This window comes from Phyllobates terribilis, unplaced genomic scaffold, assembly GCF_046119375.1.
Source record: "Phyllobates terribilis strain yellow unplaced genomic scaffold, ASM4611937v1 Scaffold_13__5_contigs__length_258822181, whole genome shotgun sequence".
In the NCBI taxonomy this organism is placed as follows: domain Eukaryota; kingdom Metazoa; phylum Chordata; class Amphibia; order Anura; family Dendrobatidae; genus Phyllobates; species Phyllobates terribilis.
The window spans coordinates 172,382,409-172,406,016 of NW_027362773.1; the positions used below are offsets into that span (position 1 = coordinate 172,382,409).

The window sequence follows — 23,608 nt, forward strand, 5'->3', positions numbered from 1 at the left end:
ACAGGATAGGGATCTGCAGTACTGAGGACAGGATAAGGATCTGCAGCACTGAGGAAGAGCAGACAGCACAGGGATCTGCAGCACTGAGGAGGAGCAGACAGGGCAGGGATCTGCAGCACTGAGGACAGGATAGGGATCTGCAGTACTGAGGAGGAGCAGACAGGACAGGGATCTGCAGCACTGAGGACAGGATAGGGATCTGCAGTACTGAGGACAGGATAAGGATCTGCAGCACTGAGGAAGAGCAGACAGGACAGGGATCTGCATTGCTGAGGAGGAGCAGACAGGGCAGGGATCTGCAGTGCTGGGGAAAGGACAGGGATATGCAGCACTGAGGACAGGACAGGGATCTGCAGCACTGAGGAGGAGCAGACAGGACAGGGATCTGCAGCACTGAGGAGGAGCAGGGTGCAGCTGGGAAATGTAGTTTTAGCAGATAAGAATAGGACCTTTTAGCTCTGTGAAGCTGGATACACCGAGGGGCAGGAAGGGATGGAAAATAAACAAGAAAGGTACAAGATAGAAGCTTCACATTGGGCTTATTCTGTCTATTAAGAATAGTCCTGCAGATACTGCCCTTTACAATGATGACTGCCATTGGGGGATTAATTAATTAAGCCGGTGTACCTGCTGCAGCCACTGGGGGCAGACTCCAGCGATCACACATCCCCTTCCTCAGTAATTAACAATCATTGTATTTCTATAGCGCCAACATATTCCGCGGCACTTTACAATCACAGACCATGAGTCTCGATTTCAGGATTACATTGTGAGATCTTTAATGTTTTTAGGTTTTTCTATTGGCTGGAAGAAAACGGAAGAAGAGTAAAACCTCGAATTATCTCATCTCCATAGATCCGACCGACTTGTCGCGGGGAGGAGAGAGTTTCATCGGCAAACTCCGGTAACGATATTACAGATCAGTGTCACAGATAAGGGTCAGATGGATGACAGTAACCCCATGATCATTGCAGGTCAAACCTGATGGGCACCAAATTCACAGTCTACGATAACGGGGTGAACCCGGTGAAGACGTCCTCAAGTCTGGAGGCCAGCAACTTAAGGCAGGAACTCGCTGCCATCTGCTATGTGAGTGTCAGAAACGGGGACTGTATCTCACTGATAGACTCCGGGCCGTACCATGGTCAAGATCTCTGCTTACTGTCAGTGAATGGGCACATGCATCACCTAATGAGCCGAGTGCTGGAGGACACACATGCTCAGTCCCCTCCACCTAATGAGCCGAGTGCTGGAGGACACACACGCTCAGTCCCCTCCACCTAATGAGCCGAGTGCTGGAGGACACACACACTCAGTCCTCTCCACCTAATGAACCGAGTGCTGGAGGACACACACGCTCAGTCCACTCCACCTAATGAGCCGAGTGCTGGAGGAGACACACGCTCAGTCCTCTCCACCTAATGAGCCGAGTGCTGGAGGACACACACGCTCAGTCCCCTCCACCTAATGAGCCGAGTGCTGGAGGAGACACACGCTCAGTCCCCTCCACCTAATGAGCCGAGTGCTGGAGGACACACACACTCAGTCCCCTCCACCCAATGAGCCGAGTGCTGGAGGACACACACGCTCAGTCCCCTCCACCTAATGAGCCGAGTGCTGGAGGAGACACACGCTCAGTCCTCTCCACCTAATGAGCCGAGTGCTGGAGGACACACACGCTCAGTCCTCTCCACCCAATGAGCCGAGTGCTGGAGGACACACACGCTCAGTCCCCTCCACCTAATGAGCCGAGTGCTGGAGGAGACACACGCTCAGTCCTCTCCACCTAATGAGCCGAGTGCTGGAGGACACACACGCTCAGTCCTCTCCACCCAATGAGCCGAGTGCTGGAGGACACACACGCTCAGTCCCCTCCACCTAATGAGCCGAGTGCTGGAGGAGACACACGCTCAGTCCTCTCCACCTAATGAGCCGAGTGCTGGAGGACACACACGCTCAGTCCCCTCCACCTAATGAGCCGAGTGCTGGAGGACACACACGCTCAGTCCCCTCCACCTAATGAGCCGAGTGCTGGAGGACACACACGCTCAGTCCCCTCCACCTAATGAGCCGAGTGCTGGAGGACACACACGCTCAGTCCCCTCCACCTAATGAGCCGAGTGCTGGAGGACACACACGCTCAGTCCCCTCCACCTAATGAGCCGAGTGCTGGAGGACACACACGCTCAGTCCCCTCCACCTAATGAGCCGAGTGCTGGAGGAGACACACGCTCAGTCCCCTCCACCTAATGAGCCAAGTACTGGAGGACACACACGCTCAGTCCCCTCCACCTAATGAGCCGAGTGCTGGAGGACACATACGCTCAGTCCCCTCCACCTAATGAGCCAAGTGCTGGAGGACGCACACGCTCAGTCCCCTCCACCTAATGAGCCGAGTGCTGGAGGACACACACGCTCAGTCCCCTCCACCTAATGAGCCGAGTGCTGGAGGACACACACGCTCAGTCACCACCTAATGAGCCGAGTGCTGGAGGACACACACGCTCAGTCCCCTCCACCTAATGAGCCGAGTGCTGGAGGACACACACACTCAGTCCTCTCCACCTAATGAACCGAGTGCTGGAGGACACACACGCTCAGTCCACTCCACCTAATGAGCCGAGTGCTGGAGGAGACACACGCTCAGTCCTCTCCACCTAATGAGCCGAGTGCTGGAGGACACACACGCTCAGTCCCCTCCACCTAATGAGCCGAGTGCTGGAGGAGACACACGCTCAGTCCCCTCCACCTAATGAGCCGAGTGCTGGAGGACACACACACTCAGTCCCCTCCACCCAATGAGCCGAGTGCTGGAGGACACACACGCTCAGTCCCCTCCACCTAATGAGCCGAGTGCTGGAGGAGACACACGCTCAGTCCTCTCCACCTAATGAGCCGAGTGCTGGAGGACACACACGCTCAGTCCTCTCCACCCAATGAGCCGAGTGCTGGAGGACACACACGCTCAGTCCCCTCCACCTAATGAGCCGAGTGCTGGAGGAGACACACGCTCAGTCCCCTCCACCTAATGAGCCGAGTGCTGGAGGACACACACACTCAGTCCTCTCCACCTAATGAACCGAGTGCTGGAGGACACACACGCTCAGTCCACTCCACCTAATGAGCCGAGTGCTGGAGGAGACACACGCTCAGTCCTCTCCACCTAATGAGCCGAGTGCTGGAGGACACACACGCTCAGTCCCCTCCACCTAATGAGCCGAGTGCTGGAGGAGACACACGCTCAGTCCCCTCCACCTAATGAGCCGAGTGCTGGAGGACACACACACTCAGTCCCCTCCACCCAATGAGCCGAGTGCTGGAGGACACACACGCTCAGTCCCCTCCACCTAATGAGCCGAGTGCTGGAGGAGACACACGCTCAGTCCTCTCCACCTAATGAGCCGAGTGCTGGAGGACACACACGCTCAGTCCTCTCCACCCAATGAGCCGAGTGCTGGAGGACACACACGCTCAGTCCCCTCCACCTAATGAGCCGAGTGCTGGAGGAGACACACGCTCAGTCCTCTCCACCTAATGAGCCGAGTGCTGGAGGACACACACGCTCAGTCCTCTCCACCCAATGAGCCGAGTGCTGGAGGACACACACGCTCAGTCCCCTCCACCTAATGAGCCGAGTGCTGGAGGAGACACACGCTCAGTCCTCTCCACCTAATGAGCCGAGTGCTGGAGGACACACACGCTCAGTCCCCTCCACCTAATGAGCCGAGTGCTGGAGGACACACACGCTCAGTCCCCTCCACCTAATGAGCCGAGTGCTGGAGGACACACACGCTCAGTCCCCTCCACCTAATGAGCCGAGTGCTGGAGGACACACACGCTCAGTCCCCTCCACCTAATGAGCCGAGTGCTGGAGGACACACACGCTCAGTCCCCTCCACCTAATGAGCCGAGTGCTGGAGGACACACACGCTCAGTCCCCTCCACCTAATGAGCCGAGTGCTGGAGGAGACACACGCTCAGTCCCCTCCACCTAATGAGCCAAGTACTGGAGGACACACACGCTCAGTCCCCTCCACCTAATGAGCCGAGTGCTGGAGGACACATACGCTCAGTCCCCTCCACCTAATGAGCCAAGTGCTGGAGGACGCACACGCTCAGTCCCCTCCACCTAATGAGCCGAGTGCTGGAGGACACACACGCTCAGTCCCCTCCACCTAATGAGCCGAGTGCTGGAGGACACACACGCTCAGTCACCACCTAATGAGCCGAGTGCTGGAGGACACACACACTCAGTCCCCTCCACCTAATGAGCCGAATGCTGGAGGACACACACGCTCAGTCCCCTCCACCTAATAAGCCAAGTGCTGGAGGACACACACACTCAGTCCCCTCCACCTAATAAGCCGAGTGCTGGAGAACACACACGCTCAGTCCCCTCGACCTAATGAGCCAAGAGCTGGAGGACACACACGCTCAGTCCCATCCACCTAATGAGCCGAGAGCTGGAGGACACACACGCTCAGTCTCCTCCACCTAATGAGCCGAGAGCTGGAGGACACACACGCTCAGTCCCATCCACCTAATGAGCCGAGAGCTGAAGGACACATACGCTCAGTCCCCTCCACCTAATGAGCCGAGAGCTGGAGAACACACACGCTCAGTCCCCTCCACCTAATGAGCCGAGAGCTGGAGGACACACACGCTCAGTCCCATCCACCTAATGAGCCGAGAGCTGGAGGACACACACGCTCAGTCCCATCCACCTAATGAGCCGAGTGCTGAAGGACACACACGCTCAGTCCCCTCCACCTAATGAGCCGAGTGCTGGAGGATACACACGCTCATTCCCCTCCACCTAATGAGCAGAGTGCTGGAGGACACACACGCTCAGTCCCCTCCACCTAATGAGCCGAGTGCTGGAGGACACACACGCTCAGTCCCCTCCACCTAATGAGCCGAGTGCTGGAGGAGACACACGCTCAGTCCCCTCCACCTAATGAGCCAAGTGCTGGAGGACACACACGCTCAGTCCCCTCCACCTAATGAGCCGAGTGCTGGAGGACACATACGCTCAGTCCCCTCCACCTAATGAGCCAAGTGCTGGAGGACGCACACGCTCAGTCCCCTCCACCTAATGAGCCGAGTGCTGGAGGACACACACGCTCAGTCCCCTCCACCTAATGAGCCGAGTGCTGGAGGACACACACGCTCAGTCACCACCTAATGAGCCGAGTGCTGGAGGACACACACACTCAGTCCCCTCCACCTAATGAGCCGAATGCTGGAGGACACACACGCTCAGTCCCCTCCACCTAATAAGCCAAGTGCTGGAGGACACACACACTCAGTCCCCTCCACCTAATAAGCCGAGTGCTGGAGAACACACACGCTCAGTCCCCTCCACCTAATGAGCCGAGAGCTGGAGGACACACACGCTCAGTCCCATCCACCTAATGAGCCGAGAGCTGAAGGACACATACGCTCAGTCCCCTCCACCTAATGAGCCGAGAGCTGGAGAACACACACGCTCAGTCCCCTCCACCTAATGAGCCGAGAGCTGGAGGACACACACGCTCAGTCCCATCCACCTAATGAGCCGAGAGCTGGAGGACACACACGCTCAGTCCCATCCACCTAATGAGCCGAGTGCTGGAGGACACACACGCTCAGTCCCCTCCACCTAATGAGCCGAGTGCTGGAGGATACACACGCTCATTCCCCTCCACCTAATGAGCCGAGTGCTGGAGGACACACACGCTCAGTCCCCTCCACCTAATGAGCCGAGTGCTGGAGGACACACACGCTCAGTCCCCTCCACCTAATGAGCCGAGTGCTGGAGGACACATACGCTCAGTCACCACCTAATGAGCCGAGTGCTGGAGGACACACACACTCAGTCCCCTCCACCTAATGAGCCGAATGCTGGAGGACACACACGCTCAGTCCCCTCCACCTAATAAGCCAAGTGCTGGAGGACACACACACTCAGTCCCCTCCACCTAATAAGCCGAGTGCTGGAGAACACACACGCTCAGTCCCCTCCACCTAATGAACTGAGTGCTGGAGGACAGACACGCTCAGTCCCCTCCACCTAATGAGCCGAGTGCTGGAGGACACACACGCTCAGTCCTCTCCACCTAATTAGCCGAGGGCTGGAGGACACACACACTTAGTCCCATCCACCTAATGAGCCGAGTGCTCGAGGACACACACGCTCAGTCCCATCCACCTAATGAGCCGAGTGCTGGAGGACACACACACTCAGTCCGGTCCACCTAATGAGCCGAGTGCTGGAGGACACACACGCTCAGTCCCATCCACCTAATGAGCCGAGTGCTGGAGGACACACTCGCTCAGTCCCATCCACCTAATGAGCCGAGTGCTGGAGGACACACACGCTCAGTCCCCTCCACCTAACGAGCCAAGTGCTGGAGGACACACACGCTCAGTCCCCTCCACCTAATGAGCCGAGTGCTGGAGGACACACGCTCAGTCCCCTCTAGCTAATGAGCCGAGTGCTGGAGGACACACACGCTCAGTCCCCTCCACCTAACGAGCCAAGTGCTGGAAGACACACCTGCTCAGTCCCATCCACCTAATGAGCCGAGTGCTGGAGGACACGCACGCTCAGTCCTCTCCACCTAATGAGCCGAGTGCTGGAGGACACGCACGCTCAGTCCTCTCCACCTAATGAGCCGAGTGCTGGAGGACACGCACACTCAGTCCCATCCACCTAATGAGCCGAGTGCTAGAGGACACACACGCTCAGTCCCCTCCACCTAACGAGCCAAGTGCTGGAGGACACACACGCTCAGTCCCCTCCACCTAATGAGCCGAGTGCTGGAGGACAAACATGCTCAGTCCCCTCCACCTAATGAGCCGAGTGCTGGAGGACACACACGCTCAGTCACCTCCGCCTAATGAGCCGAGTGCTGGATGACACACATGCTCAGTCACCTATACCTAATGAGCCGAGTGCTGGAGGACACACACGCTCAGTCACCTCCACCTAATGAGCCGAGTGCTGGAGGACACACACGCTCAGTCCCCTCCACCTAACGAGCCAAGTGCTGGAGGGTACACACGCTCAGTCCCCTCCACCTAATGAGCCGAGTGCTGGAGGACACACACTCTCAGTCCCCTCCAGCTAATGAGCCGAGTGCTGGAGGACACACATGCTCAGTCCCCTCCACCTAACGAGCCAAGTGCTGGAGGACACACACGCTCTCTCCCCTCCACCTAATGAGCCAAGTGCTGGAGAACACACTCTCAGTCCCGTCCAGCTAATGAGCCGAGTGCTGGAGGACACACGCTCAGTCCCCTCCACCTAATGATCCGAGTGCTGGAGGACACAGACGCTCAGGCCCCTACACCTAATGAGTCGAGTGCTGGAGGACACACATGCTCAGTCCCCTACTCCTAATGAATCGAGTGCTGGAGGACACACACGCTCAGTCCCCTATACCCAATGAGCTAAGTGCTGGAGGACACACACACTCAGTCCCCTCCACCTAACGAGCCAAGTGCTAGAGTACACACACGCTCAGTCCCCTACACCTAATGAGTCGAGTGCTGGAGGACACACACGCCCCGTCCCATCCACCTAATGAGCCGAGTGCTGGAGGACACACGCTCAGTCCCATTCACCTAACGTGCCAAGTGCTGGAGGACACACACGCTCAGTCCCCTCCACCTAACGAGCCAAGTGCTGGAGGACACACACGCTCAGTCCCACCCACCTAATGAGCCGAGTGCTGGAGGACACGCACGCTCAGTCCTCTCCACCTAATGAGTCGAGTGCTGGAGGACACAAACGCTCAGTCCCATCCACCTAATGAGCCAAGTGCTGGAGGACACACACGCTCAGTCCCCTCCACCTAATGAGCCAAGTGCTGGAGGACACACGCTCAGTCCCCTCCACCTAATGATCCGAGTGCTGGAGGACACAGACGCTCAGGCCCCTACACCTAATGAGTCGAGTGCTGGAGGACACACATGCTCAGTCCCCTACTCCTAATGAATCGAGTGCTGGAGGACACACACGCTCAGTCCCCTCCATCTAACGCGCCAAGTGCTGGAGGACACACACGCTCAGTCCCCTCCACCTAACGAGCCAAGTGCTGGAGGACACACACGTTCAGTCCCCTCCACCTAATGAGCCGAGTGCTGGAGGACACACGCTCAGTCCCATCCACCTAATGAGCCGAGTGCTGGAGGACACACACGCTCAGTCCCCTCCACCTAATGATCCGAGTGCTGGAGGACACACACGCTCAGTCCCACCCACCTAATGAGCCGAGTGCTAGAGGACACGCACGCTTAGTCCTCTCCACCTAATGAGCCGAGTGCTGGAGGACACACACGCTCAGTCCCATCCACCTAATGAGCCGAGTGCTGAAAGACACACACACTCAGTCCCATCCACCTAATGAGCTGAGTGATGGAGGACACGCATGCTCAGTCCCATCCAATTAATGAGCCGAGTGCTGGAGGACACACACGCTCAGTCCCATCCACCTAATGAGCCGAGTGCTGGAGGACACACACGCACAGTCCCCTCCACCTAATGAGCCGAGTGCTGGAGGACAAACGCTCAGTCCCCTCCAGGAGGAGCCATATTGTACCCTAAGCAGTGTCACTATACAGTGCCATATTGAGGAGCCATATTGTACCCTAAGCAGTGTCACTATGCAGTGCTGTACGGAGGAGCCATATTGTACCCTAAGCAGTGTCACTATACAGTGCCATAAGGAGGAGCCATATTGTACCCTAAGCAGTGTCAATATACAGTGCCATAAGAAGAAGCCATATTGTACTCTAAGCAGTGTCACTATACAGTGCTGTATGGAGGAGCCATATTGTACCCTAAGCAGTGTCACTATACAGTGCCATAAGGAGGAGCCATATTGTACCCTAAGCAATGTCACTATACAGTGCCATAAGGAGGAGCCATATTGTACCCTAAGCAGTGTCACTATACAGTGCCATATGGAGGAGCCATATTGTACCATAAGCAGTGTCACTATACAGTGCTGTATGGAGGAGCCATATTGTACCCTAAGCAGTGTCACTATACAGTGCCATAAGGATGAGCCATATTGTACCCTAAGCAATGTCACTATACAGTGCCATAAGGAGGAGTCATATTGTACCCTAAGCAGTGTCACTATACAGGGCCATAAGGAGGAACCATATTGTACCCTAAGCAATGTCACTATACAGTGCCATAAGGAGGAGTCATATTGTACCCTAAGCAGTGTCACTATACAGTGCTGTATGGAGGAGCCATATTGTACCCTAAGCAGTGTCACTATACAGTGCCATAAGGAGGAGCCATACTGTACCCTAAGCAGTGTCACTATACAGTGCCATATGGAGGAGGCATATTGTACTCTAAGCAGTGTCACTATGCAGTGGTATATGGAGGAGCCATATTGTACCCTAAGCAGTGTCACTATTCAGTGCCATATGGAGGAGGCATATTGTACCCTAAGCAGTGTCACTATACAGTGCTGTATGGAGGAGGCATATTGTACCCTAAGCAGTGTCACTATACAGTGCTGTACGGAGGAGCCATATTGTACCCTAAGCAGTGTCACTATACAGTGCCATAAGGAGGAGCCATGTTGTACCATAAGCAGTGTCACTATACAGTGCCATAAGGAGGAGCCATATTGTACTCTAAGCAGTGTCACTATACAGTGCCATATGGAGGAGGCATATTGTACCCTAAGCAGTGTCACTATACAGTGCCATAAGGAGGAGCCATATTGTACCCTAAGCAGTGTCACTATACAGTGCCATAAGGAGGAACCATATTGTACCCTAAGCAGTGTCACTATACAGTGCCATAAGGAGGAGCCATATTGTACTCTAAGCAGTGTCACTATACAGTGCCATATGGAGGAGGCATATTGTACCCTAAGCAGAGTCACTATACAGTGCCATAAAGAGGAGCCATATTGTACCCTAAGCAGTGTCAATATACAGTGCCGTATGTAGGAGCCATATTGTACCCTAAGCAGTGTCACTATACAGTACCATATGGAGGAGCCATATTGTACCCTAAGCAGTGTCACTATACAGTGTCATAAGGAGGAGACATATTGTACTCTAAGCAGTGTCACTATACAGTGCTGTATGGAGGAGCGATATTGTACCCTAAGCAGTGTCACTATACAGTGCCATAAGGAGGAGCCATATTGTACCCTAAGCAGTGTACTATACAGTGCCATAAGGAGGAGCCATATTGTACCCTAAGCAGTGTCACTATACAGTGCCATAAGGAGGAGCCATATTGTACCCTAAGCAGTGTTACTATACAGTGCTGTATGGAGGAGGCATATTGTACCCTAAGCAGTGTCACTATGCAGTGCTGTATGGAGGAGCCATATTGTACTCTAAGCAGTGTCACTATACAGTGCTGTATGGAGGAGCCATATTGTACCCTAAGCAGTGTCACTATACAGTGCCATAAGGAGCATCCATATTGTACCCTAAGCAGTCTCACTATACAGTGCTGTGTGGAGGAGCCATGTTGTACCCTAAGCAATGTCACTATACAGTGCCATATGGAGGAGGCATGTTGTACCCTAAGCAGTGTTACTATACAGTGCCATAAGGAGGAGCCATATTGTACTCTAAGCAGTGTCACTATACTGTGCCGTATGGAGGAGCCATATTGTACCCTAAGCAGTGTCACTATACAGTGCCATAAGGAGCATCCATATTGTATCCTAAGCAGTGTCACTATACAGTGCCATATGGAGGAGGCATGTTGTACCCTAAGCAGTGTTACAATACAGTGCCATAAGGAGGAGCCATATTGTACTCTAAGCAGTGTCACTATACAGTGCCGTATGGAGGAGCCATATTGTACCCTAAGCAGTGTCACTATGCAGTGCCATATGGAGGAGGCATGTTGTGCCCTAAGCAGTGTCACTATACAGTGCTCTATGGAGGAGCCATATTGTACCCTAAGCAGTGTCACTATACAGTGCCATATGGAGGAGGCATGTTGTGCCCTAAGCAGTGTTACAATACAGTGCCATAAGAAGGAGCCATATTGTACTCTAAGCAGTGTCACTATACAGTGCCGTATGGAGGAGCCATATTGTACCCTAAGCAGTGTCACTATACAGTGCCATATGGAGGAGGCATACTGTACCCTAAGCAGTGTCACTATACAGTGCTCTATGGAGGAGCCATATTGTACCCTAAGCAGTGTCACTATACAGTGCCATAAGGAGGAGCCATATTGTACCCTAAGCAGTGTCACTATACAGTGCCATATGGAGGAGGCATATTGTACCCTAAGCAGTGTCACTATACAGTGCTGTACGGAGGAGCCATATTGTACCCTAAGCAGTGTCACTATACAGTGCCATAAGGAGGAGCCATATTGTACCCTAAGCATTGTCACTATACAGTGCCATATGGAGGAGGCATATTGTACCCTAAGCAGTGTCACTATACAGTGCTGTACGGAGGAGCCACATTGTACCCTAAGCAGTGTCATTATACAGTGCCATAAGGAGGAGCCATATTGTACCCTAAGCAATGTCACTATACAGTGCCATAAGGAGGAGCCATATTGTACCCTAAGCAGTGTCACTATACAGTTCCATATGGAGGAGCCATATTGTACCCTAAGCAGTGTCAATATACAGTGCCATATCGAGGAGGCATACTGTACCCTAAGCAGTGTTACTATACACTGCCATAAGGAGGAGCCATATTGTACTCTAAGCAGTGTCACTATACAGTGCCGTATGGAGGAGGCATATTGTACCCTAAGCAGTGTCATTTTACAGTGCTATATGGAGGAGCCATATTGTACCCTAAGCAGGTCACTATACAGTGCCATAAGGAGGAGGCATATTGTACCCTAAGTAGTGTCACTATACAGTGCCATAAGGAGGAGCCATATTGTACCCTAAGAAGTGTCACTATACAGTGCCATAAGGAGGAGCCATATTGTACTCTAAGCAGTGTCACTATACAGTGCCATATGGAGGAGGCATATTGTACCCTAAGCAGTGTCACTATAAAGTGCCATAAAGAGGAGCCATATTGTACCCTAAGCAGTGTCACTATACAGTGCCATAAAGAGGAGCCATATTGTACCCTAAGCAGTGTCAATATACAGTGCTGTATGGCGGAGCCATATTGTACCCTAAGCTCTGTCACTATACAGTGCCAAAAGGAGGAGCCATATTGTACCCTAAGCAGTGTCACTATACAGTGTCATAAGCAGGAGCCATATTGTACCCTAAGCAGTGTCACTATACAGTGCTGTATGGAGGAGCCATATTGTACCCTAAGCAGTGTCACTATACAGTGCTGTATGGAGGAGCCATATTGTACCCTAAGCAGTGTCACTATACAGTGCCATAAGGAGGAGCCATATTGTACCCTAAGCAGTGTACTATACAGTGCCATATGGAGGACTCATATTGTACTCTAAGCAGTGTTACTATACAGTGCTATAAGGAGGAGCCATATTGTACCCTTTGCAGTGTCACTATACAGTGCTGTATGGAGGAGCCATATTGTACCCTAAGCAGTGTCACTATACAGTGCCATAAGGAGGAGGCATATTGTACCCTAAGCAGTGTCACTATACAGTGCTGTATGGAGGAGCCATATTGTACCCTAAGCAGTGTCACTATACAGTGCCATAAGGAGGAGCCATATTATACCCTAAGCAGTGTCACTATACAGTGCCATAAGGAGGAGGCATATTGTACCGTAAGCAGTATCAATATACAGTGATGTATGGAGGAGCCATATTGTACCCTAAGCAGTGTCACTATATAGTGCCATAAGGAGGAGCCATATTGTACCCTAAGCAGTGTCACTATACAGTGTCATAAGCAGGAGCCATATTGTACACTAAGCAGTGTCACTATACAGTGCTGTATGGAGGAGCCATATTGTACCCTAAACAGTGTCACTATACAGTGCTGTATGGAGGAGCCATATTGTACCCTAAACAGTGTCACTATACAGTGCCATAAGGAGGAGCCATATTGTACCATAAGCAGTGTACTATACAGCGCCATATGGAGGACCCATATTGTACTCTAAGCAGTGTTACTATACAGTGCTGTATGGAGGAGCCATATTGTACCCTAAGCAGTGTCACTATACAGTGCCATAAGGAGGAGCCATATTGTACCCTAAGCAGTGTACTATACAGCGCCATAAGGAGGAGCCATATTGTACTCTAAGCAGTGTCACTATACAGTGCCGTATGGAGGAGCCATATTGTACCCTAAACAGTGTCACTATAGAGTGCTGTATGGAGGAGCCATATTGTGCCCTAAGCTGTGTCACTATACAGTGCCATAAGGAGGAGCCATATTGTACCCTAAGCAGTGTCACTATACAGTGCCATAAGGAGGAGCCATATTGTACCCTAAGCAGTGTCACTATACAGTGCCATAAGGAGGAGGCATATTGTACCCTAAGCAGTGTCACTATACAGTGCCGTATGGAGGAGGCATGTTGTACCCTAAGCAGTGTCACTATACAGTGCTGTATGGAGGAGCCATATTGTGCCCTAAGCTGTGTCACTAAACAGTGCCATAAGGAGGAGCCATATTTTACCCTAAACAGTGTCACTATACAGTGCCATATGGAGGAGCCATTTTGTACCCTAAGCAGTGTCATTATACAGTGCCATAAGGAGGAGCCATATTGTACCCTAAGCAGTGTCACTATACAGTGCCATAAGGAGGAGCCATATTGTACCCTAAGCAGTGTCACTATACAGTTCCATATGGAGGAGCCATATTGTACCCTAAGCAGTGTCAATATACAGTGCCATATCGAGGAGGCATATTGTACCCTAAGCAGTGCTACTATACAGTGACATAAGGAGGAGCCATATTGTACTCTAAGCAGTGTCACTATACAGTGCCGTATGGAGGAGGCATATTGTACCCTAAGCAGTGTCACTTTACAGTGCTGTATGGAGGAGCCATATTGTACCCTAAGCAGTGTCACTATACAGTGCCATGAGGAGGAGGCATATTGTACCCTAAGCAGTGTCACTATACAGTGCCATAAGGAGGGGCCATATTGTACCCTAAGCAGTGTCACTATACAGTGCCATAAGGAGGAGCCATATTGTACTCTAAGCAGTGTCACTATACAGTGCCATATGGAGGAGGCATATTGTACCCTAACCAGTGTCACTATACAGTGCCATAAAGAGGAGCCATATTGTACCCTAAGCAGTGTCAATATACAGTGCTGTATGGCGGAGCCATATTGTACCCTAAGCTGTGTCACTATACAGTGCCATAAGGAGGAGCCATATTGTACCCTAAGCAGTGTCACTATACAGTGTCGTAAGCAGGAGCCATATTGTACCCTAAGCAGTGTCACTATACAGTGCTGTATGGAGGAGCCATATTGTACCCTAAGCAGTGTCACTATACAGTGCTGTATGGAGGAGCCATATTGTACCCTAAGCAGTGTCACTATACAGTGCCATAAGGAGGAGCCATATTGTACCCTAAGCAGTGTTACTATACAGTGCCTTAAGGAGGAGCCATGTTGTACCCTTAGCAGTGTCACTATACAGTGCTGTATGGAGGAGCCATATTGTACCCTAAGCAGTGTCACTATACAGTGTCATAAGCAGGAGCCATATTGTACCCTAAGCAGTGTCACTATACAGTGCTGTATGGAGGAGCCATATTGTACCCTAAGCAGTGTCACTATACAGTGCTGTATGGAGGAGCCATATTGTACCCTAAGCAGTGTCACTATACAGTGCCATAAGGAGGAGCCATATTGTACCCTAAGCAGTGTTACTATACAGTGCCATAAGGAGGAGCCATGTTGTACCCTTAGCAGTGTCACTATACAGTGCGGTATGGAGGAGCCATATTGTACCCTAAGCAGTGTCACTATACAGCGCCATATGGAGGACCCATATTGTACTCTAAGCAGTGTTACTATACAGTGCCATAAGGAGGAGCCATGTTGTACCCTTAGCAGTGTCACTATACAGTGCTGTTTGGAGGAGCCATATTGTACCCTAAGCAGTGTCACTATACAGTGCTGTATGGAGGAGGCATATTGTACCCTAAGCAGTGTCACTATACAGTGCCATAAGGAGGAGGCATATTGTACCCTAAGCAGTGTCACTATACAGTGCTGTATGGAGGAGCCATATTGTACCCTAAGCAGTGTCACTATACAGTGCCATAAATAGGAACCATATTGTACCCTAAGCAGTGTCAATATACAGTGCCATAAGGAGGAGCCATATTGTACCCTAAGCAGTGTCACTATACAGTGTCATAAGCAGGAGCCATATTGTACCCTAAGCAGTGTCACTATACAGTGCTGTATGGAGGAGCCATATTGTACCCTAAGCAGTGTACTATGCAGTGCCATATGGAGGAGCCATATTGTACCCTAAGCAGTGTACTATACAGTGCCATATGGAGGAGCCATATTGTACCCTAAGCAGTGTCACTATACAGTGCCATAAGGAGGAGCCATATTGTACCCTAAGCAGTGTACTATACAGCGCCATATGGAGGACCCATATTGTACTCTAAGCAGTGTTACTATACAGTGCCATAAGGAGGAGGCATATTGTACCCTAAGCAGTGTCACTATACAGTGCTGTATGGAGGAGCCATATTGTACCCTAAGCAGTGTCACTATACAGTGCCATAAGGAGGAGCCATATTATACCCTAAGCAGTGTCACTATACAGTGTCATAAGGAGGAGGCATATTGTACCCTAAGCAGTGTCACTATACAGTGCTGTATGGAGGAGCCATATTGTACCCTAAGCAGTGTCACTATACAGTGCCATAAGGAGGAGCCATATTGTACCCTAAGCAGTGTACTATACAGCGCCATATGGAGGACCCATATTGTACTCTAAGCAGTGTTACTATACAGTGCCATAAGGAGGAGGCATATTGTACCCTAAGCAGTGTCACTATACAGTGCTGTATGGAGGAGCCATATTGTACCCTAAGCAGTGTCACTATACAGTGCCATAAGGAGGAGCCATATTATACCCTAAGCATTGTCACTATACAGTGCCATAAGGAGGAGCCATATTGTACCCTAAGCAGTGTCACTATACAGTGCTGTATGGAGGAGGCATATTGTACCCTAAGCAGTGTCACTATACAGTGCCATAAGGAGGAGCCATATTATACCCTAAGCAGTGTCACTATACAGTGCTGTATGGAGGAGCCATATTGTACCCTAAGCAGTGTCACTATACAGTGCCATAAGGAGGAGCCATATTATACCCTAAGCAGTGTCACTATACAGTGCCATAAGGAGGAGGCATATTGTACCCTAAGCAGTGTCACTATACAGTGCTGTATGGAGGAGCCATATTGTACCCTAAGCAGTGTCACTATACAGTGCTGTATGGAGGAGGCATATTGTACCCTAAGCAGTGTCACTATACAGTGCCATAAGGAGGAGGCATATTGTACCCTAAGCAGTGTCACTATACAGTGCCATAAGGAGGAGCCATATTGTACCCTAAGCAGTGTCACTATACAGTGCCATAAGGAGGAGGCATATTGTACCCTAAGCAGTGTCACTATACAGTGCCGTATGGAGGAGGCATGTTGTACCCTAAGCAGTGTCACTATACAGTGCTGTATGGAGGAGCCATATTGTACCCTAAGCAATGTCACTGTACAGTGCCATAAGGAGGAGCCATATTTTACCCTAAACAGTGTCACTATACAGTGCTGTATGGAGGAGCCATATTGTACTCTAAGCAGTGTCACTATACAGTGCCGTATGGAGGAGCCATATTGTACCCTAAGCAGTGTCACTATACAGTGCCATAAGGAGCATCCATATTGTATCCTAAGCAGTGTCACTATACAGTGCCATATGGAGGAGGCATGTTGTACCCTAAGCAGTGTTACAATACAGTGCCATAAGAAGGAGCCATATTGTACTCTAAGCAGTGTCACTATACAGTGCCATATGGAGGAGGCATATTGTACCCTAAGCAGTGTCACTATGCAGTGCTCTATGGAGGAGCCATATTGTACCCTAAGCAGTGTCAATATACAGTGCCATATCGAGGAGGCATATTGTACCCTAACACTGTTACTATACAGTGCCATAAGGAGGAGCCATATTGTACTCTAAGCACTGTCACTATACAGTGCCGTATGGAGGAGCCATATTGTACCCTAAGCAGTGTCACTATACAGTGCCATATGGAGGAGGCATATTGTACCCTAAGCAGTGTCACTATACAGTGCCATATGGAGGAGGCATACTGTACCCTAAGCAGTGTCACTATACAGTGCTGTACGGAGGAGCCATATTGTACCCTAAGCAGTGTCACTATACAGTGCCATAAGGAGGAGCCATATTGTACCCTAAGCAGTGTCACTATACAGTGCCATATGGAGGAGGCATATTGTACCCTAAGCAGTGTCACTATACAGTGCTGTACGGAGGAGCCACATTGTACCCTAAGCAGTGTCATTATACAGTGCCATAAGGAGGAGCCATATTGTACCCTAAGCAGTGTCACTATACAGTGCCATATGGAGGAGGCATATTGTACCCTAAGCAGTGTCACTATACAGTGCTGTACGGAGGAGCCACATTGTGCCCTAAGCAGTGTCATTATACAGTGCCATAAGAAGGAGCCATATTGTACTCTAAGCAGTGTCACTATACAGTGCCATATGGAGGAGCCATATTGTACCCTAAGCAGTGTCACTATACAGTGCCATATGGAGGAGCCATATTGTACCCTAAGCAGTGTCACTTTGCAGTGCTCTATGGAGGAGCCATATTGTACCCTAAGCAGTGTCAATATACAGTGCCATATCGAGGAGGCATATTGTACCCTAACACTGTTACTATACAGTGCCATAAGGAGGAGCCATATTGTACTCTAAGCAGTGCCACTATACAGTGCCGTATGGAGGAACCATATTGTACCCTAAGCAGTGTCACTATACAGTGCCATATGGAGGAGGCATATTGTACCCTAAGCAGTGTCACTATACAGTGCCATATGGAGGAGGCATACTGTACCCTATGCAGTGTCACTATACAGTGCTGTATGGAGGAGCCATATTGTACCCTAAGCAGTGTCACTATACAGTGCCATAAGGAGGAGCCATATTGTACCCTAAGCAGTGTCACTATACAGTGCCATAAGGAGGAGGCATATTGTACCCTAAGCAGTGTCACTATACAGTGCTGTACGGAGGAGCCACATTGTACCCTAAGCAGTGTCATTATACAGTGCCATAAGGAGGAGCCATATTGTACCCTAAGCAGTGTCACTATACAGTGCCATAAGGAGGAGCTATATTGTACCCTACGCAGTGTCACTATACAGTGCTGTATGGAGCAGCCATATTGTACCCTATGCAGTGCCACTATACAGTTCCATATGGAGGAGCCATATTGTACCCTAAGCAGTATCACTATACAGTGCCATAAGGAGGAGCCATATTGTACCCTAAGCAGTGTCACTATACAGTGTCATAAGCTGGAGCCATATTGTACCCTAAGCAGTGTCACTATACAGTGCTGTATGGAGGAGCCATATTGTACCCTAAGCAGTGTCACTATACAGTGCCATAAGGAGGAGCCATATTGTACCCTAAGCAGTGTACTATACAGCGCCATATGGAGGACCCATATTGTACTCTAAGCAGTGTTACTATACAGTGCCATAAGGAGGAGCCATATTGTACCCTTAGCAGTGTCACTATACAGTGCTGTATGGAGGAGCCATATTGTACCCTAAGCAGTGTCACTATCCAGTGCTGTATGGAGGAGGTATATTGTACCCTAAGCAGTGTCACTATACAGTGCTGTATGGAGGAGCCATATTGTACCCTAAGCAGTGTCACTATACAGTGCTGTATGGAGGAGCCATATTGTACCCTAAGCAGTGTCACTATACAGTGCCATAAGGAGGAGGCATATTGTACCCTAAGCAGTGTCACTATACAGTGCGGTATGGAGGAGCCATATTGTACCCTAAGCAGTGTCACTATACAGTGCTGTATGGAGGAGGTATATTGTACCCTAAGCAGTGTCACTATACAGTGCCATAAGGAGGAGCCATATTGTACCCTAAGCAGTGTCACTATACAGTGCCATAAGGAGGAGCCATCTTATACCCTAAGCAGTGTCACTATACAGTGCCATAAGGAGGAGGCATATTGTACCGCAAGCAGTGTCAATATACAGTGCTGTATGGAGGAGCCATATTGTACCCTAAGCAGTGTCACTATATAGTACCATAAGGAGGAGCCATATTGTACCCTAAGCAGTGTCACTATACAGTGTCATAAGCAGGAGCCATATTGTACACTAAGCAGTGTCACTATACAGTGCTGTATGGAGGAGCCATATTGTACCCTAAGCAGTGTCACTATACAGTGCTGTATGGAGGAGCCATATTGTACCCTAAGCAGTGTCACTATACAGTGCCATAAGGAGGAACCATATTGTACCATAAGCAGTGTACTATACAGCGCCATATGGAGGACCCATATTGTACTCTAAGCAGTGTTACTATACAGTGCTGTATGGAGGAGCCATATTGTAACCTAAGCAGTGTCACTATACAGTGCCATAAGGAGGAGCCATATTGTACCCTAAGCAGTGTACTATACAGCGCCATAAGGAGGAGCCATATTGTACCCTAAGCAGTGTCACTATACAGTGCTATAAGGAGGAGGCATATTGTACCCTAAGCAGTGTCACTATACAGTGCCATAAGGAGAAAGCATATTGTACCCTAAGCAGTGTACTATACAGTGCCATAAGGAGGAAGCATATTGTACTCTAAGCAGTGTCACTATACAGTGCTGTATGGAGGAAGCATATTGCACCCTAAGCAGTGTCACTATACAGTGCCATAAGGAGGAAGCATATTGTACCCTAAGCAGTGTACTATACAGTGCTGTATGGAGGAGCCATATTGTACCCTAAGCAGTGTCACTATACAGTGCCATAAGGAGGAGCCATATTGTACCCTAAGCAGTGTCACTAGACAGTGCTATAAGGAGGAGGCATATTGTACCCTAAGCAGTGTCACTATACAGTGCCATAAGGAGGAAGCATATTGTACCTTAAGCAGTTTACTATACAGTGCCGTATGGAGGAGCCATATTGTACCCTAAGCAGTGTCACTATACAGTGCTGTATGGAGGAGCCATATTGTGCCCTAAGCTGTGTCACTATACAGTGCCATAAGGAGGAGCCATATTTTACCCTAAACAATGTCACTATACAGTGCCATATGGAGGAGCCATTTTGTACCCTAAGCAGTGTCATTATACAGTGCCATAAGGAGGAGCCATATTGTACCCTAAGCAGTGTCACTGTACAGTGCCATAAGGAGGAGCCATATTGTACCCTAAGCAGTGTCACTATACAGTTCCATATGGAGGAGCCATATTGTACCCTAAGCAGTGTCAATATACAGTGCCATATCGAGGAGGCATATTGTACCCTAAGCAGTGCTACTATACAGTGCCATAAGGAGGAGCCATATTGTACTCTAAGCAGTGTCACTATACAGTGCCGTATGGAGGAGGCATATTGTACCCTAAGCAGTGTCACTTTACAGTGCTGTATGGAGGAGCCATATTGTACCCTAAGCATTGTCACTATACAGTGCCATAAGGAGGAGGCATATTGTACCCTAAGCAGTGTCACTATACAGTGCCATAAGGAGGAGCCATATTTTACTCTAAGCAGTGTCACTATACAGTGCTGTATGGAGGAGCCATATTGTACCCTAAGCAGTGTCACTATACAGTGCCATAAGGAGGAGCCATATTATACCCTAAGCAGTGTCACTATACAGTGCCATAAGGAGAGGCCATATTGTACCCTAAGCAGTGTCACTATACAGTGCCATAAGGAGGAGCCATATTTTACTCTAAGCAGTGTCACTATACAGTGCTGTATGGAGGAGCCATATTGTACCCTAAGCAGTGTCACTATACAGTGCCATAAGGAGGAGCCATATTATACCCTAAGCAGTGTCACTATACAGTGCCATAAGGAGGAGGCATATTGTACCCTAAGCAGTGTCACTATACAGTGCTGTATGGAGGAGCCATATTGTACCCTAAGCAGTGTCACTATACAGTGCCATAAGGAGGAGCCATATTATACCCTAAGCAGTGTCACTATACAGTGCCTTAAGGAGGAGGCATATTGTACCCTAAGCATTGTCACTATACAGTGCTGTATGGAGGAGCCATATTGTACCCTAAGCAGTGTCACTATACAGTGCCATAAGGAGGAGCCATATTATACCCTAAGCAGTGTCACTATACAGTTCCATAAGGAGGAGGCATATTGTACCGTAAGCAGTGTCAATATACAGTGCTGTATGGAGGAGCCATATTGTACCCTAAGCAGTGTCACTATATAGTGCCATAAGGAGGAGCCATATTGTACCCTAAGCAGTGTCACTATACAGTGTCATAAGCAGGAGCCATATTGTACACTAAGCAGTGTCACTATACAGTGCTGTATGGAGGAGCCATATTGTACCCTAAGCAGTGTCACTATACAGTGCCATAAGGAAGAGCCATATTGTACCCTAAGCAGTGTCACTATACAGTGCTGTATGGAGGAGCCATATTGTACCCTAAGCAGTGTCACTATACAGTGCCATAAGGAGGAGCCATATTGTACCCTAAGCAGTGTACTATACAGTGCTGTATGGAGGAGCCATATTGTACCCTAAGCAGTGTCACTATACAGTGCCATAAGGAGGAGCCATATTGTACCCTAAGCAGTGTCACTATACAGTGCCATAAGGAGGAGGCATATTGTACCCTAAGCAGTGTCACTATACAGTGCCGTATGGAGGAGGCATGTTGTACCCTAAGCAGTGTCACTATACAGTGCTGTATGGAGGAGCCATATTGTGCCCTAAGCTGTGTCACTATACAGTGCCATAAGGAGGAGCCATATTTTACCCTAAACAATGTCACTATACAGTGCCATATGGAGGAGCCATTTTGTACCCTAAGCAGTGTCATTATACAGTGCCATAAGGAGGAGCCATATTGTACCCTAAGCAGTGTCACTGTACAGTGCCATAAGGAGGAGCCATATTGTACCCTAAGCAGTGTCACTATACAGTTCCATATGGAGGAGCCATATTGTACCCTAAGCAGTGTCAATATACAGTGCCATATCGAGGAGGCATATTGTACCCTAAGCAGTGCTACTATACAGTGCCATAAGGAGGAGCCATATTGTACTCTAAGCAGTGTCACTATACAGTGCCGTATGGAGGAGGCATCTTGTACCTTAAGCAGTGTCACTTTACAGTGCTGTATGGAGGAGCCATATTGTACCCTAAGCATTGTCACTATACAGTGCCATAAGGAGGAGGCATATTGTACCCTAAGCAGTGTCACTATACAGTGCCATAAGGAGAGGCCATATTGTACCCTAAGCAGTGTCACTATACAGTGCCATAAGGAGGAGCCATATTTTACTCTAAGCAGTGTCACTATACAGTGCTGTATGGAGGAGCCATATTGTACCCTAAGCAGTGTCACTATACAGTGCCATAAGGAGGAGCCATATTATACCCTAAGCAGTGTCACTATACAGTGCCATAAGGAGGAGGCATATTGTACCCTAAGCAGTGTCACTATACAGTGCTGTATGGAGGAGCCATATTGTACCCTAAGCAGTGTCACTATACAGTGCCATAAGGAGGAGCCATATTATACCCTAAGCAGTGTCACTATACAGTGCCTTAAGGAGGAGGCATATTGTACCCTAAGCATTGTCACTATACAGTGCTGTATGGAGGAGCCATATTGTACCCTAAGCAGTGTCACTATACAGTGCCATAAGGAGGAGCCATATTATACCCTAAGCAGTGTCACTATACAGTTCCATAAGGAGGAGGCATATTGTACCGTAAGCAGTGTCAATATACAGTGCTGTATGGAGGAGCCATATTGTACCCTAAGCAGTGTCACTATATAGTGCCATAAGGAGGAGCCATATTGTACCCTAAGCAGTGTCACTATACAGTGTCATAAGCAGGAGCCATATTGTACACTAAGCAGTGTCACTATACAGTGCTGTATGGAGGAGCCATATTGTACCCTAAGCAGTGTCACTATACAGTGCCATAAGGAAGAGCCATATTGTACCCTAAGCAGTGTCACTATACAGTGCTGTATGGAGGAGCCATATTGTACCCTAAGCAGTGTCACTATACAGTGCCATAAGGAGGAGCCATATTGTACCCTAAGCAGTGTACTATACAGCGCCATATGGAGGACCCATATTGTACTCTAAGCAATGTTACTATACAGTGCTGTATGGAGGAGGCATGTTGTACCCTAAGCAGTGTCACTATACAGTGCTGTATGGAGGAGCCATATTGTGCCCTAAGCTGTGTCACTATACAGTGCCATAAGGAGGAGCCATATTTTACCCTAAACAATGTCACTATACAGTGCCATATGGAGGAGCCATTTTGTACCCTAAGCAGTGTCATTATACAGTGCCATAAGGAGGAGCCATATTGTACCCTAAGCAGTGTCACTGTACAGTGCCATAAGGAGGAGCCATATTGTACCCTAAGCAGTGTCACTAT

General features: G+C 49.6%; 1 protein-coding gene across 5 annotated transcripts in view; it reads left to right on the top strand.

Moving 5' to 3' along the window:
* LOC141174236 (tubby protein homolog) overlaps positions 1-23,608 on the top strand; it is a 500,281-nt gene that overhangs the window by 419,090 nt on the left and 57,583 nt on the right. For all 5 annotated transcript variants that reach the window (XM_073659070.1, XM_073659067.1, XM_073659066.1 and 2 more), the window contains 2 exons: positions 792-904; positions 975-1,089. In XM_073659070.1, coding sequence (XP_073515171.1) covers positions 792-904; positions 975-1,089 — 228 coding nt within the window. The remainder of the gene's footprint in view (positions 1-791; positions 905-974; positions 1,090-23,608) is intronic.